This window comes from Thalassophryne amazonica, chromosome 1 (genome assembly GCF_902500255.1).
Source record: "Thalassophryne amazonica chromosome 1, fThaAma1.1, whole genome shotgun sequence".
Classification (NCBI taxonomy): Eukaryota; Metazoa; Chordata; class Actinopteri; order Batrachoidiformes; family Batrachoididae; genus Thalassophryne; species Thalassophryne amazonica.
The window spans coordinates 167,097,292-167,112,892 of NC_047103.1; the positions used below are offsets into that span (position 1 = coordinate 167,097,292).

Genomic DNA, 15,601 nt, shown 5'->3' on the forward strand with positions numbered 1-15,601 from the left:
CAAGCAGAATTTTCAGTTTTTGTAAATGAAAAAATGACATATTTTGCAATTACAGATTTATTTCTAAAAACTAACACACACGTTACAGTAATTTGTGTGTTGGTTTTTATATCAACCAATCAGTGATGAGGGGAGGCTCATTTTACCCATAATGCTTTTTGGCATCTGTGTGTGTTAATGTTCAAAACATTCAGAATTAGTGCATTATTTTGAAATTAAAAGGTATGTGTTATATTTTCACTTTGTACTAATGACAGAGTTGACATTAATGTAGTTATTCTATCCAAATGAATTTGATTCACTAATCAAAAACATAAGTGAAACATGCTTTCCTTTTCAGGACTTCTGCCAAACGTCTGGATCACTGTATGCTGTGAATTTAAATGACCTTTGTTTTTGTTTTTTTGTAGCAGCCTGGGGGCAAGGCCTTTTCTGCTGGGGTAGAATTGAGCTCAGCTCCTCTCAGTTGCCTGACTGCTGCAAAATATATAGCAGACAGGAACCAGCATGTATGATTTTATGGTTTACAAATGTTTTTCACCATTACTAACTATGCCAAAAAAAAAAAAAAAAAAGTTAGCGGAACTAAATTAGCGGAACTAAATTTAGTGGAAGCTAACTGGTCCGTTGATGGCTTTGAAGTTAGCTAAAAAGCTAATTCGCTATCAAAAAAACATTAGCTTTGCTAATTAGTGGATTAGCGGAACTGTGCTCACCACTGGATGTAGGGCTCAGCGATGCCTTTGTTTAGGCATCGCATTGCTATCAACTGATAGCAATGTGGTGCTAGTCTTAGAAGTTATCACCAGTCAGTTTGATGTGACCCGTATTAAATAGTCCCAATGCAAACCTAATAATATTGTGACAATATGAGCTGTAAGTGTTCATAATGTGCAAGAACAAGTTAAGAAAAATATATGATATACTGTAATTTTAGCGCAGATACGTGACAGCAGGCACCGCCACCAACAGGCCTCAGGGCCTACAATGGACCTACTTCTTATTTTTTTCTGTAATTGATTTCTTTCATATGGAATGTTCTCAAAGGTGAATAGTTCCCTCACAGACTTGATGATTAACATTTTGAAGTGACTAAAGTTGTAAAATGTGAACTTGTGCTACGCTGAGCAATAGTTCTGTGGACAGCAGTTCCTCGTTTGAGGTGGGAGTTTGGAATTTCTAACTTCTTAGCAGGAAGAGTGACAGAAAAGCCGGCTGGAGCCAGAAATAGAAGGAGGGTGAAAACGCGAGGTGGAGTCAGTGTGTGAGATCCAGCTGGACTTTGGTCTGACTGGAACGATGGCGCCCAGAAGGATGGAAACCAAACCGCTGATCCTCTGCCTGAAGACTCTGCTGCTGCTTTACTCCTTCATCTTCTGGGTGACAATTAGTTTATTCACATTTATTTATTCATTTATTGTATCACCATTGAAGAAGATGCATTTATTTTATTTAGGATTTTTAGTTTCCCTTTAAAAAAAAAGATGTTTGAGTCTCATTTTGTTGTTTAGAGTTTGTGAGCAATTTCAAAATGTTTATTTTTAAAAGTATTTAATGGCAAAAGTGAACATTTATTTGTACAAAGGCTGTTTTTGTCAAACTTAATGGTTAATATTATAGTTTCCCATATGTGAGGTTACAATATTTAACTTCATCTTTCAATATTTTATTTTTTAAACCTCTTTGGGTCCAAAATGTAATCGGGTTTGAGGTTTTCATGTTTGACTGTATGGGGTGTGCAGCCAGTACATTCTGAGTGCCGGTCCCAAGCCCGGATAAATGAGGAGGGTTGCGTCAGGAAGGGCATCCGGCGTAAAACAAGCCAACCCAACTATGCAGACTCAGAATCGAATTCCCGTACCGGATTGGTCGCGGCCCGGGTTAACAACGTCCGCCACTGGTGCTATTGCCCAACAGGGTGCCGGTGGAAATTGGGCTACTGCTGGGCGAAGACGACGATGAAGAAGAAGAGGAGGAAAACGTTGCCCCGAACAGCGGGAGAAGAAGAAAACTAGAAGGGTGGAAATGAGAGTGGGGACTTTGAATGTTGGTAGTATGACTGGTAAAGGGAGAGAGCTGGCTGATATGATGGAGAGGAGAAAGGTAGACATATTGTGTGTGCAATCAATCAATCAATCAATCAATTTTTTTATATAAGAGACCAAGTGGAAGGGAAGTAAGAGCAGGAGCATCGGCGGTGGGTACAAGTTGTTGTACCATGGTGAGGATAGGAAGAGAAATGGTGTTGGGGTCATTTTAAAGGAAGAGTATGTTAAAAGTGTGTTGTAGGTTAAGCGAGTGTCTGACAGGGTGATGAGTGTGAAGTTGGAAATTGAAGGGGTGATGATGAATATCATCAGTGCATATGCCCCACAGGTAGGTTGTGAGATGAAGGAGAAAGAAGATTTCTGGAGTGTGTTAGATGAGGTGGTGGAGAGTGTGCCCAAGTATGAAAGAGTGGTGATAGGAGCAGACTTCAATGGGCATGTTGGTGAAGGGAACAGAGGTGATGAGGAAGTAATGGGTAGATATGGTATCAAGGATAGGAATGGGGAAGGACAGATGGTAGTTGATTTTGCAAAAAGGATGGAAATGGCTGTGGTGAATACCTACTTTAAGAAAAGGGAGGAGCACAGGGTAACATATAAGGGTGGAGGAAGGTGCACACAGGTGGACTACATTCTTTATAGGAGATGCAAGCTAAAAGAAATCACAGACTGTAAGGTGGTAGCAGGAGAGAGTGTCACTAGACAGCATAGGATGGTTGTTTGTAGGATGACTTTAGAGGTAAAGAAGAAGAAGAGAGTGAGAGCTCAACAAAGGATCAGATGGTGGAAGCTGAAGGGGGAAGACTGTTGTGTGAAATTTAGCGAGCAGGTGAGAGAAGCACTAGTTGGAGGGGAAGCAATTTTGGACAGTTGGAAGAGTACTGCAGATGTGGTGAGGGAGACAGCTAGGGCAGTACTGGGTATGACATCTGGACAGTGGAAGGAAGACAAGGAGTAAATCAGGAAGTAAAAGAGATTAGCAAGGAAGAAGTGAGGGCTGCTATGAAGAGGATGAAGAGTGGAAAGGCAGTTGGTCCAGATGACATTCCAATGGAGGCATGGAAATGTCTAGGAGAGATGGCAGTAGAGTTTCTAACCAAATTGTTTAATAGGATAGGATGCCTGAGGAGTGGAGACGAAGTGTGCTGGTTCCTATTTTCAAGAACAAGGATGATGTGCAGCGCTGCAGTAACTACAGAGGCATAAAGCTGATCAGCCACAGCATGAAGTTATGGGAAAGAGTAGTAGAAGCTAGGCTTAGAAAACAGGTGAAGATCTGTGAGCAGCAATATGGTTTCATGCCGAGAAAGAGCACTACAGATGCAATGTTTGCTCTGAGAATACTGTTGGAAAAGTACAGAGAAGGACAGAAAGAGTTACATTGTGTGTTTGTGGACTTAGAAAAAGCTTATGATAGGGTGCCAAGAGAAGAGTTGTGGTATTGTATGAGGAAGTCTGGAGTGGCAGAGAAGTATGTTAGGGTAGTGCAGGACATGTACAAGAATAGTGTGACAGCGGTGAGATGCGCAGTCGGAATGACAGACTCATTCAAGGTGGAGGTGGGATTACACCAAGGATCAGCTCTGAGTCCTTTCTTGTTTGCAGTGGTGATGGACAGGTTGACAGATGAGATCAGACAGGAGTCCCCATGGACTATGATGTTTGCAGATGACATTGTGATCTGTAGTGAGAGTAGAGAGCAAGTTGAGTCTAGTCTAGAGAAGTGTAGATATGCTTTGGAGAGAAGGGGAATGAAAGTCAGTAGAAGCAAGACTGAGTACATGTGTGTGAATGAGAGGGAGCCCAGTGGAATAGTACAGTTACAAGGAGTAGAAGTGGTGAAAGTAGATGAGTTTAAATATTTGGGGTCAACTGTTCAAAGTAATGGAGAGTGTGGTAGAGAGGTGAAAAAGAGAGTGCAGGCAGGGTGGAGTGAGTGGAGAAAGGTGGTAGGAGTGATTTGTGACCGAAGAATATCAGCAAGAGTGAAGGGGAAAGTTTACAAAACAGTAGTGAGACCAGCTATGTTGTATGGTTTAGAGACAGTGGCACTAACAAAAAGACAGGAGGCAGAGCTGGAGGTGGCAGAGCTGAAGATGTTGAGATTCTCTTTGAGAGTGACAAGAATGGACAAGATTAGGAATGAACATATCAGAGGGACAGCTCAGGTGGGACGGTTTGGAGACAAAGTCAGAGAGGCGAGATTGAGATGGTTTGGACATGTGCAGAGGAGGGACCCAGGGTATATAGGGAGAAGGATGCTGAGGATGGAGCCACCAGGCAGGAGGAGAAGAGGGAGACCAAAGAGGAGGTTCATGGATGTGCTGAGAGAGGACATGCAGGTGGTTGGTGTGACAGAGGAAGATACAGAGGACAGGGTGAGATGGAAACGATTGATCTGCTGTGGCGACCCCTAACGGGAACAGCCGAAAGACAAAGAAGAAGATGTTTGACTGTATTTTTATATTTTAGTTTGTTTAAACATTGATTGTAATTCATTCATAAAGCTTGTGCTGACATTAAACTTAAAAAAAATTGAATTGTACACTTTTTTATTACTTTAAATTTAATGTTTTCAATCAAAAAAAATCTAATTATCCATATTACAATAAAATGTATTTTGTGGTTAATTACAGTTTAGGTAAATTAAAACAAAATGGAAAAAGTGTAACAAAATATGTGTTTATGATAACCCCCCCCCCCCCACTCCAAAGGTGACAGGGGCGGTTCTGCTGTCTTTGGGATTGTGGTGGAACTTTATGCTGGGGCCCTACACCACGCTGATCGCTCACGGGCCCTCCAGCGCCCCGTACGCCCTCACTGGCACCGGAGCCGCCATCGTGGTGTTCGGGCTGTTCGGCTGCTTTGCCACTTGCTGGGGGCGACCCTGGACCCTCAAACTGGTGGGAATTTATTTCTCAGTTTACTCCAATGAATCATGGATTAATTTTACAGGGACAAAGACAAAGGACAAAACTGTGACGTGACACCTGAGTAACAGCCAAACTGAGGAAACATCACCTGTATAAATTTAATTTAATGGAAATCAGAAAAAATTTGACTGAATGGTAATAATATTTTTGGAAAAAAGTTCCTGAAAATAAAGTATTATTTATTTATTTATTTTTAAATGTTTTTTTTGTTTTTGTTTTTGTTTTTTTTTATCTTAAAGGCTAATTTATGAATATACTTGTCTGAAATTAAACAACCTCAATTTCAACTTGATGAATCTTTTTCTATCAATCAATCAATCAATTTTATTTATATAGCACCAAATCACAACAAACAGTTGCCCCAAGGCACTTTATATTGTAAGGCAAGGCCATACAATAATTATGTAAAAACCCCAACGGTCAAAATGACCCCCTGTGAGCAAGCACTTGGCGACAGTGGGAAGGAAAAACTCCCTTTTAACAGGAAGAAACCTCCAGCAGAACCAGGCTCAGGGAGGGGCAGTCTTCTGCTGGGACTGGTTGGGGCTAAGGGAGAGAACCAGGAAAAAGACATGCTGTGGAGGGGAGCAGAGATCGATCACTAATGATTAAATGCAGAGTGGTGCATACAGAGCAAAAAGAGAAAGAAACACTCAGTGCATCATGGGAGCCCCCCAGCAGTCTAGGTCTATAGCAGCATAACTAAGGGATGGTTCAGGGTCACCTGATCCAGCCCTAACTATAAGCTTTAGCAAAAAGGAATGTTTTAAGCCTAATCTTAAAAGTAGAGAGGGTGTCTGTCTCCCTGATCCGAATTGGGAGCTGGTTCCACAGGAGAGGAGCCTGAAAGCTGAAGGCTCTGCCTCCCATTCTACTCTTAAAAACCCTAGGAACTACAAGTAAGCCTGCAGTCTGAGAGCGAAGCGCTCTATTGGGGTGATATGGTACTATGAGGTCCCTAAGATAAGATGGGACCTGATTATTCAAAACCTTATAAGTAAGAAGAAGAATTTTAAATTCTATTCTAGAATTAACAGGAAGCCAATGAAGAGAGGCCAATATGGGTGAGATATGCTCTCTCCTTCTAGTCCCTGTTAGTACTCTAGCTGCAGCATTTTGAATTAACTGAAGGCTTTTCAGGGAACTTTTAGGACAACCTGATAATAATGAATTACAATAGTCCAGCCTAGAGGAAATAAATGCATGAATTAGTTTTTCAGCATCACTCTGAGACAAGACCTTTCTAATTTTAGAGATATTGCGTAAATACAAAAAAGCAGTCCTACATATTTGTTTAATATGCGCTTTGAATGACATATCCTGATCAAAAATGACTCCAAGATTTCTCACAGTATTACTAGAGGTCAGGGTAATACCATCCAGAGTAAGGATCTGGTTAGACACCATGTTTCTAAGATTTGTGGGGCCAAGTACAATAACTTCAGTTTTATCTGAGTTTAAAAGCAGGAAATTAGAGGTCATCCACGTCTTTATGTCTGTAAGACAATCCTGCAGTTTAGCTAATTGGTGTGTGTCCTCTGGCTTCATGGATAGATAAAGCTGGGTATCATCTGCGTAACAATGAAAATTTAAGCAATGCTGTCTAATAATATTGCCTAAGGGAAGCATGTATAAAGTGAATAAAATTGGTCCTAACACAGAACCTTGTGGAACTCCATAATTAACCTTAGTCTGTGAAGACGATTCCCCATTTACATGAACAAATTGTAATCTATTAGATAAATATGATTCAAACCACCGCAGCGCAGTGCCTTTAATACCTATGGCATGCTCTAATCTCTGTAATAAAATTTTATGGTCAACAGTATCAAAAGCAGCACTGAGGTCTAACAGAACAAGCACAGAGATGAGTCCACTGTCTGAGGCCATAAGAAGATCATTTGTAACCTTCACTAATGCTGTTTCTGTACTATGATGAATTCTAAAACCTGACTAAAACTCTTCAAATAGACCATTCCTCTGCAGATGATCAGTTAGCTGTATTACAACTACCCTTTCAAGAATTTTTGAGAGAAAAGGAAGGTTGGAGATTGGCCTATAATTAGTTAAGATAGCTGGGTCAAGTGATGGCTTTTTAAGTAATGGTTTAATTACTGCCACCTTAAAAGCCTGTGGTACATAGCCAACTAATAAAGATAGATTGATCATATTTAAGATCGAAGCATTAAATAATGGTAGGCCTTCCTTGAGCAGCCTGGTAGGAATGGGGTCTAATAGACATGTTGATGGTTTGGATGAAGTAACTAATGAAAATAACTCAGACAGAACAATCTGAGAGAAAGAGCCTAACCAAATACCGGCATCACTGAAAGCAGCCAAAGATAATGATACGTCTTTGGGATGGTTATGAGTAATTTTTTCTCTAATAGTTAAAATTTTATTAGCAAAAAAGTCATGAAGTCATTACTAGTTAAAGTTAAAGGAATACTCGGCTCAATAGAGCTCTGACTCTTTGTCAGCCTGGCTACAGTGCTGAAAAGAAACCTGGGGTTGTTCTTATTTTCTTCAATTAGTGATGAGTAGAAAGATGTCCTAGCTTTACAGGAGGGCTTTTTTTATAGAGCAACAGACTCTTTTTCCAGGCTAAGTGAAGATCTTCTAAATTAGTGAGACGCCATTTCCTCTCCAACTTACGGGTTATCTGCTTTAAGCTGCGAGTTTGTGAGTTATACCACAGAGTCAGGCACTTCTGATTTAAAGCTCTCTTTTTCAGAGGAGCTACAGCATCCAAAGTTGTCTTCAATGAGGATGTAAAACTATTGACGAGATACTCTATCTCACTTACACAGTTTAGGTAGCTACTCTGCACTGTGTTGGTATATGGCATTAGAGAACATAAAGAAGGAAGCATATCCTTAAACCTAGTTACAGCACTTTCTGAAAGACTTCTAGTGTAATGAAACGTATTCCCCACTGCTGGGTAGTCCATCAGAGTAAATGTAAATGTTATTAAGAAATGATCAGACAGAAGGGAGTTTTCAGGGAATACTGTTAAGTCTTCAATTTCCATACCATAAGTCAGAACAAGATCTAAGATATGATTAAAGTGGTGGGTGGACTCATTTACATTTTGAGCAAAGCCAATTGAGTCTAATAATAGATTAAATGCAGTGTTGAGGCTGTCATTCTCAGCATCTGTGTGGATGTTAAAATAGTCCACTATAATTATCTTATCTGAGCTAAGCACTAAGTCAGACAAAAGGTCTGAAAATTCACAGAGAAACTCATAGTAACGACCAGGAGGACGATAGATAATAACAAATAAAACTGGTTTTTGGGACTTCCAATTTGGATGGACAAGACTAAGAGTCAAGCTTTCAAATGAATTAAAGCTCTGTCTGGGTTTTTGATTAATTAATAAGATGGAATGGAAGATTGCTGCTAATCCTCCGCCTTGGCCCGTGCTACGAGCATTCTGACAGTTAGTGTGACTCGGGGGTGTTGACTCATTTAAACTAACATATTCATCCTGCTGTAACCAGGTTTCTGTTAGGCAGAATAAATCAATATGTTGATCAATTATTATATCATTTACCAACAGGGACTTAGAAGAGAGAGACCTAATGTTTAATAGACCACATTTAACTGTTTTAGTCTGTGGTGCAGTTGAAGGTGCTATATTATTTTTTCTTTTTGAATTTTTATGCTTAAATAGATTTTTGCTGGTTATTGGTGGTCTGGGAGCAGGCACCGTCTCTACGGGGATGGGGTAATGAGGGGATGGCAGGGGGAGAGAAGCTGCAGAGAGGTGTGTAAGACTACAACTCTGCTTCCTGGTCCCAACCCTGGATAGTCACGGTTTGGAGGATTTAAGAAAATTGGGCAGATTTCTAGAAATGAGAGCTGCTCCATCCAAAGTGGGATGGATGCCGTCTCTCCTAACAAGACCAGGTTTTCCCCAGAAGCTTTGCCAATTATCTATGAAGCCCACCTCATTTTTTGGACACCACTCAGACAGCCAGCAATTCAAGGAGAACATGCGGCTAAACATGTCACTCCCGGTCCGATTGGGGAGGGGCCCAGAGAAAACTACAGAGTCCGACATTGTTTTTGCAAAGTTACACACTGATTCAATGTTAATTTTAGTGACCTCCGATTGGCGTAACCGGGTGTCATTACTGCCGACGTGAATTACAATCTTACCAAATTTACGCTTAGCCTTAGCCAGCAGTTTCAAATTTCCTTCAATGTCGCCTGCTCTGGCCCCTGGAAGACAATTGGCTATGGTTGCTGGTGTCGCTAACTTCACATTTCTCAAAACAGAGTCGCCAATAACCAGAGTTTGATCCTCGGTGGGTGTGTCGTCGAGTGGGGAAAAATGGTTAGAAATGTGAACGGGTTGGCGGTGTACACGGGGCTTCTGTTTAGAACTACGCTTCCTCCTCACAGTCACCCAGTCGGCCTGCTTTCCCGGCTGCTCGGGATCTGCCAGAGGGAAACTAACGGCGGCTAAGCTACCTTGGTCCGCACCGACTACAGGGGCCTGGCTAGCTGTAGAATTTTCCACGGTGCGGAGCCGAGTCTCCAATTCGCCCAGCCTGGCCTCCAAAGCTACGAATAAGCTACACTTATTACAAGTACCATTACTGCTAAAGGAGGCCGAGGAATAACTAAACATTTCACACCCAGAGCAGAAAAGTGCGGGAGAGAGAGGAGAAGCCGCCATGCTAAACCGGCTAACAGCTAGTAGCTGCGCTAAGCTAGCGGATTCCTAAAAACACACAAAGTGAATAATGTGTAAATAATTTAGAGGTGATTCAGCAGAGGGGGTGCTTTAGTTAAGGCACGTGAAGATTACACTGTGAAACAAATCGTTATCTAGTTAACTAGATCAATCTAACTGCGCAGATTAAACAGCTAACAGATACAGAAAAACACCGCTGTGCTCCGGAACAGGAAGTGATACAATACCGCAGTGAGAGCCAACCACCAGTAGAGGCTTTCTATGAGCTCTGAATTTCCTTGTCATGACCTCTGACCTGCAAACACAAAAGATGACCTTTCTATAATGTCAGTAAAACATTTGACTGAACTTTAGTGACCTCTTGGAGCTGTTGTTTGCCCTCTGTGTGACCTTGTTCTCATCTTGTTAGGACCCCTGTCTGACCTCACTTTGACCTCTGACCTCTCCGCAGTACGCCGTGTGTCTGATACTCGTCTTCTTGGTGGAGGTCGTCGCTGGAATCTCCGGATTCATCTTTCGCCACGAGGTGAGACATGAACACAGGACACTCTTTTTTAGGTGAGCTTTGACACCATGAGGCTGATCAATGCAGATCAGAACCCTCTGTGTGTGTGTGTGTGTGTGTTCAGATTAAACGGACCTTCCTGGTGTCGTACAGTGAAGCCGTGTTTGAGTATGATGGACGAGATGACAGGAGTCTGGCTGTCGACAACATCCAACGCACAGTCAGTGTCTTGCTCTCTGGCCTGTCTGTCTGTCCGTCTGTCTGTCTGTCTGTCTACCATGCCGCTATTCTTGGCGCCACATTGAAAGGTCTCTGTTCCGTTTGTGTTTCAAGAGTAGTAAGTGCAATACAGTAAAAAAGAAAATGGATTCAAACATGTTGTTTTGATGCAAAGTCTGATGTTTAATATTAAACTCATAGTACAGCTGACACATCGCGTGCCTGGCGAAAAAGATTTGACATGAATGTTGTCAAAGAACACATCTTCCTTTTCTCAACCAAGGTCACTTCCAGTTGTCTTCTTCTTCTTCTTCTTTTCTGTGTAACATAATCCACCCAAAACTTTCATTTTATATAAATAAAATTCATAGTTGTTCCACAAGGTTTTATGCTAGAACCACAACAGTTTTTCTGCACATGGTTTAAGTTTCCACCTGTTGTTCTGCAGAGTTAAACTGACATGATCGAACCCTCTGACTCTCTCCAGTTGCGTTGCTGTGGTGTGTATAACTACACCAGCTGGTTCAGCAGTGTGGATTTCACCCTTAGTGGGATTCCTGCTAGCTGCTGCATTAATGTCTCCAACTGCAGCAGCGCAGACCTGCGAAATGCCACCATGGCTCCACGTATCGTCCACAAGCAGGTTGTGAACAAACAAATAAACACAAACAACTTCAACAACACACATGTAAATGAATGAATAAAGGAATAAAGAAGCAAACTCTCTTCAGGGATGTTATGAGTTGGTGACGTCCTTCCTTGAGGGAAACATGGGAATTATTGCTGGAGTCACTTTTGGCATTGCCTTCTCTCAGGTAATAAAAATCTGAACAAACACCACAAAATAAAATTACAAATATTAAAGGTGAATAGGACAAAACACAACAGAATTATTTTCTTTTTTGTCTTTTTGTAATTCAATGTAATTTAATTTAATTTAATACATTATTAGCCTTTGTGGAGAACTAACAATGAAATAACATTTGCAGCAACAGGAACAAGTTTTGACAGTTATTAACCCCTTAACGCCCATCGTCACATATATGCTACAATCTCTGACTCAAATATGCAACTTACCAAATTGACCTGTATGCCTGTTGTTGCAAATTTTCAACATACCATCATTATTATTATAACATTATAACATAAAGTCGTTACCAGAATACCCAATATTACTATCTAGTTTTTGTGCAAAAGTGAAATTAATAATCTCAACATTATTTACCATCTACTTAAAGGCAAAAACACACACAAAACATTTTTTTTATATACAGCTATATAAAGTTGGGCGTTAAGGGGTTAATTTGTATTTGTATATTTCTTTTTATATCCAAAAAAAAAGTTAAATAACATTTAAAAGTATGTCTCTTTTCAGTTTGTCGGGGTGTTTTTGTCCTGCTGTTTGTCTTGTGTCATCACCACAAACCAGTATGAAATGGTCTAAGAGCCGGGGTGAGTACAAGAAATACACACAAAATGAAGACCATGAAAGTATTAAGTCCCAAATCACTCCTAGTCTGCACAAATTAAACCAAAATAACGACATTACAGATGTTGCCACCTTATTCCATGACTTGGCAAAGGGGTGGGGCCATAAAGACTGTGGGAGGGACATATTGCACCATGACTCTTTAGAAGATGAGTTGAGTCAGCACTTTACAATAAAATACAACAGTCAGTGTGGGAACTGAGTCATTAATCCTCAGGTCTGAGAGGACTCTCGAGTTTCCAGTGTTCAAGTCCAAGTCACTAAAGAAGAGCTCGAGTCAAGTCTCAGATCTCCAGTGTTTGAGTCTAAGCCCCCGAAGAAGAGCCAGAGTCAAGTCTCAAGTCTCCATGTTTGAGTCCAAGTTACTTGAGAAGAGCTTGAGTCAAGTCTCCAGTCTACGGTGTTGGAGTCCAAGTTACTGAAGAAGAGCTCCAGTCGAGTCACAGTTCTTCAGTGTTCAAGTCCAATCCGCTGAAGAAGAGTCTGACTCAAGTCTCAAGTCTCCAGTGTCTGAGTCCAAGTTACTGAAGAAGAGCCTGAGTCAAGTCTCAAGTCTCCAGTGTTTGAGTCTAAGACACTAAAAAGAGCTTGAGTCAGGTCTCAAGTCTCCAGTGTTTGAGTCTAAGCCCCTGAAGAAGAGCCAGAGTCAAGTCTCCAGTCTACGGTGTTGGAGTCCAAGTTACTGAAGAAGAGCTCCAGTCGAGTCACAGTTCTTCAGTGTTCAAGTCCAATCCGCTGAAGAAGAGTCTGACTCAAGTCTCAAGTCTCCAGTGTCTGAGTCCAAGTTACTGAAGAAGAGCCTGAGTCAAGTCTCAAGTCTCCAGTGTTTGAGTCTAAGACACTAAAAAGAGCTTGAGTCAGGTCTCAAGTCTCCAGTGTTTGAGTCTAAGCCCCTGAAGAAGAGCCAGAGTCAAGTCTCCAGTCTACAGTGTTGGAGTCCAAGTTACTGAAGAAGAGCTTGAGTCGAGTCTCAGTTCTCCAGTGTTTACGTCCAATCCACTGAAGAAGAGTCTGACTCAAGTCTCCAGTGTTTGAGTCCAAGTTACTGAAGAAGAGCTTGAGTCAAGTCTCAAGTCTCCAATGTTTGAGTCTAAGACACTGAAAAAGAGCTTGAGTCAGGTCTCAAGTCTCCAGTATTCAAGTCTGAGTCACTAAAGAAGAGACACAGTCAAGTGTAAAGTCTTCAATGTTCAAGCGTGACTTACTAAAGAAGAGCTTGAGTCAGGTCTCAAGTCTACAGTGTTCGAGTCCAAGTTACTGAAGAATAGCTTGAGTCAAGTCTCCAGTGACTGAGTCCAAGTTACTGAAGAAGAGCCTGAGTCAAGTCTCAAGTCTCCAGTATTCAAGTCTGAGTCACTAAAGAAGAGCCACAGTCAAGTGTCAAGTATCAGTGTTCAAGTGTGACTTACTAAAGAAGAGCTTGAGTCAGGTCTCAAGTCTCCAGTGTTCAAGCATGACTTACTAAAGAAGAGCTTGAGTCAGGTCTCAAGTCTACAGTGTTCGAGTCCAAGTTACTGAAGAATAGCTCGAGTCAAGTCTCAAGTCTCCAGTGTCTGAGTCCAAGTTACTGAAGAAGAGCCTGAGTCAAGTCTCAAGTCTCCAGTGTTTGAGTCTAAGACACTAAAAAGAGCTTGAGTCAGGTCTCAAGTCTCCAGTGTTTGAGTCTAAGCCCCTGAAGAAGAGTCTGACTCAAGTCTCAAGTCTCCAGTGTTTGAGTCCAAGTTACTGAAGAAGAGCTCGAGTCAAGTCTCAAGTCTCCAGTGTTTGAGTCTAAGACACTGAAAAAGAGCTTGAGTCAGGTCTCAAGTCTCCAGTATTCAAGTCTGAGTCACTAAAGAAGAGCCACAGTCAAGTGTCAAGTCTTCAGCGTTCAAGCATGACTTACTAAAGAAGAGCTTGAGTCAGGTCCCAAGTCTACAGTGATCGAGTCCAAGTTACTGAAGAATAGCTTGAGTCAAGTCTCCAGTGACTGAGTCCAAGTTACTGAAGAAGAGCCTGAGTCAAGTCTCAAGTCTCCAGTGTTTGAGTCTAAGACACTAAAGAAGAGCTTGAGTCAGGTCTCATGTCTACAGTGATCGAGTCCAATCCACTGAAGAATAGCTTGAGTCAAGTCTCAAGTCTCCAGTGTCTGAGTCCAAGTTACTGAAGAAAAGCCTGTGTCAAGTCTCAAGTCTCCAGTGTTTGAGTCAAAGACACTAAAGAAGAGCTTGAGTCAGGTCTCAAGTCTCCAGTATTCAAGTCTGAGTCACTAAAGAAGAGCCACAGTCAAGTGTCAAGTCTTCAGCGTTCAAGCATGACTTACTAAAGAAGAGCTTGAGTCAGGTCTCAAGTCTACAGTGTTCGAGTCCAAGTTACTGAAGAATAGCTTGAGTCAAGTCTCCAGTGAATGAGTCCAAGTTACTGAAGAAGAGCCGGAGTCAAGTCTCAAGTCTCCAGTGTTTGAGTCTAAGACACTAAAGAAGAGCTTGAGTCAGGTCTCAAGTCTACAGTGTTCGAGTCCAAGTTACTGAAGAATAGCTTGAGTCAAGTCTCCAGTGACTGAGTCCAAGTTACTGAAGAAGAGCCTGAGTCAAGTCTCAAGTCTCCAGTGTTTGAGTCTAAGACACTAAAGAAGAGCTTGAGTCAGGTCTCATGTCTACAGTGATCGAGTCCAAGTTACTGAAGAAGAGCTTGAATCAAGTCTCAAGTCTCCAGTGTTAAAGTCCAAGTAACTGAAGAAGAGCCTGTGTCAAGTCTGGATTGAGTCCCGATCCTGGATTAGAGTATGACACAACTGATGTACAAATGAGTAAAAAAAAACCTGACAAAATAGCATCTTACCAAAAATACTGTACAGATTTTACGTCAGCAGAACCCATCAAGTCCGTCCATCCATTTTCAATACCCACTTACTCCAGTTAAAAGTTTGTCCCAGGTGGGGTACACCCTGGACAGGACGCCATTCTACCACAGGGCCACATATAGACAAACATACACATACACACACTACACACACACACACACCTACAGACAATTTAAAGTCTCCAATCCAACTAATTTTTTGGGGGATGTGGCCACGCAAACACAGGGAGAACATGCAGATTCCACACAGAAAGGCCACAGGTGGGAATCAAACCCACAATCTTCTTGCTGTGATGCAGCAGTGCTAACCACTAAGCCACCGTGCTGCCAGCCATCATGTCACTATTTTAAAAACACATATAAACATGTAATTAATAAAAACCAAACCTCACAAAACGCTAAGGTGCTATACTGCAAGTAGCCAGTAGAGGGTGACAGACACATTTTGGTTTCACTTTTATGGAGCTCTAACTGCCTCAGCGTTTTCATGATGCACAAACCCACATCCTGTTTTTCATTTTTCTTTCAGAAGCGAGCTGACGACCACAGTGTGTCTTTGTAACGTGGAGAAACATGATGCCGCCTCCTAAAGAAAGAGTTCCGTCTTATTATTGGGTTTTTAAAATATATGTATCAGGTTGTTATGAGTGTGTTTGTGTTTAAATCTGTTTATCTGATGTTTGATATTCAGACGTTAAATGTGTTTGTGGTGATCATGTCAAAGCAAGAGTGACAAAAGTGAACAATAATAAATAATATTAATAACTACTAACATGGACAAACTTTCTTTAGATATTAAAACTTTAATTTAGATGAGCACTCAGAGAGCGCACACTTCCTCTGAGGTAACAATGATTAACC

At 41.5% G+C, this 15,601-nt stretch overlaps 1 protein-coding gene across 1 annotated transcript; it reads left to right on the top strand.

Annotated features, from left to right (window-relative positions):
• The first annotated feature begins 1,299 nt into the window (after positions 1-1,299).
• Positions 1,300-11,854, top strand: LOC117520771 (tetraspanin-7-like). The gene is made up of 7 exons (XM_034182099.1): positions 1,300-1,380; positions 4,763-4,951; positions 10,138-10,212; positions 10,316-10,411; positions 10,898-11,053; positions 11,142-11,225; positions 11,786-11,854. Exons 1-7 carry the CDS (start codon positions 1,300-1,302, stop codon positions 11,852-11,854), a joined length of 750 nt encoding a protein of 249 aa, XP_034037990.1.
• The last annotated feature ends 3,747 nt before the right edge of the window (positions 11,855-15,601 follow it).

What these genes read in the sequence shown, in the direction of transcription:
- LOC117520771 (XM_034182099.1), top strand. Translation starts at nt 1,300, where the DNA reads ATGGCGCCCAGAAGGATGGAAACCAAACCGCTGATCCTCTGCCTGAAG. An exon ending in GACCCTGGACCCTCAAACTG is followed by an intron (nt 4,952 to 10,137) that starts GTGGGAATTTAT and finishes ACCTCTCCGCAG; the next exon opens with TACGCCGTGTGTCTGATACT. An exon ending in CACGTATCGTCCACAAGCAG is followed by an intron (nt 11,054 to 11,141) that starts GTTGTGAACAAA and finishes AACTCTCTTCAG; the next exon opens with GGATGTTATGAGTTGGTGAC.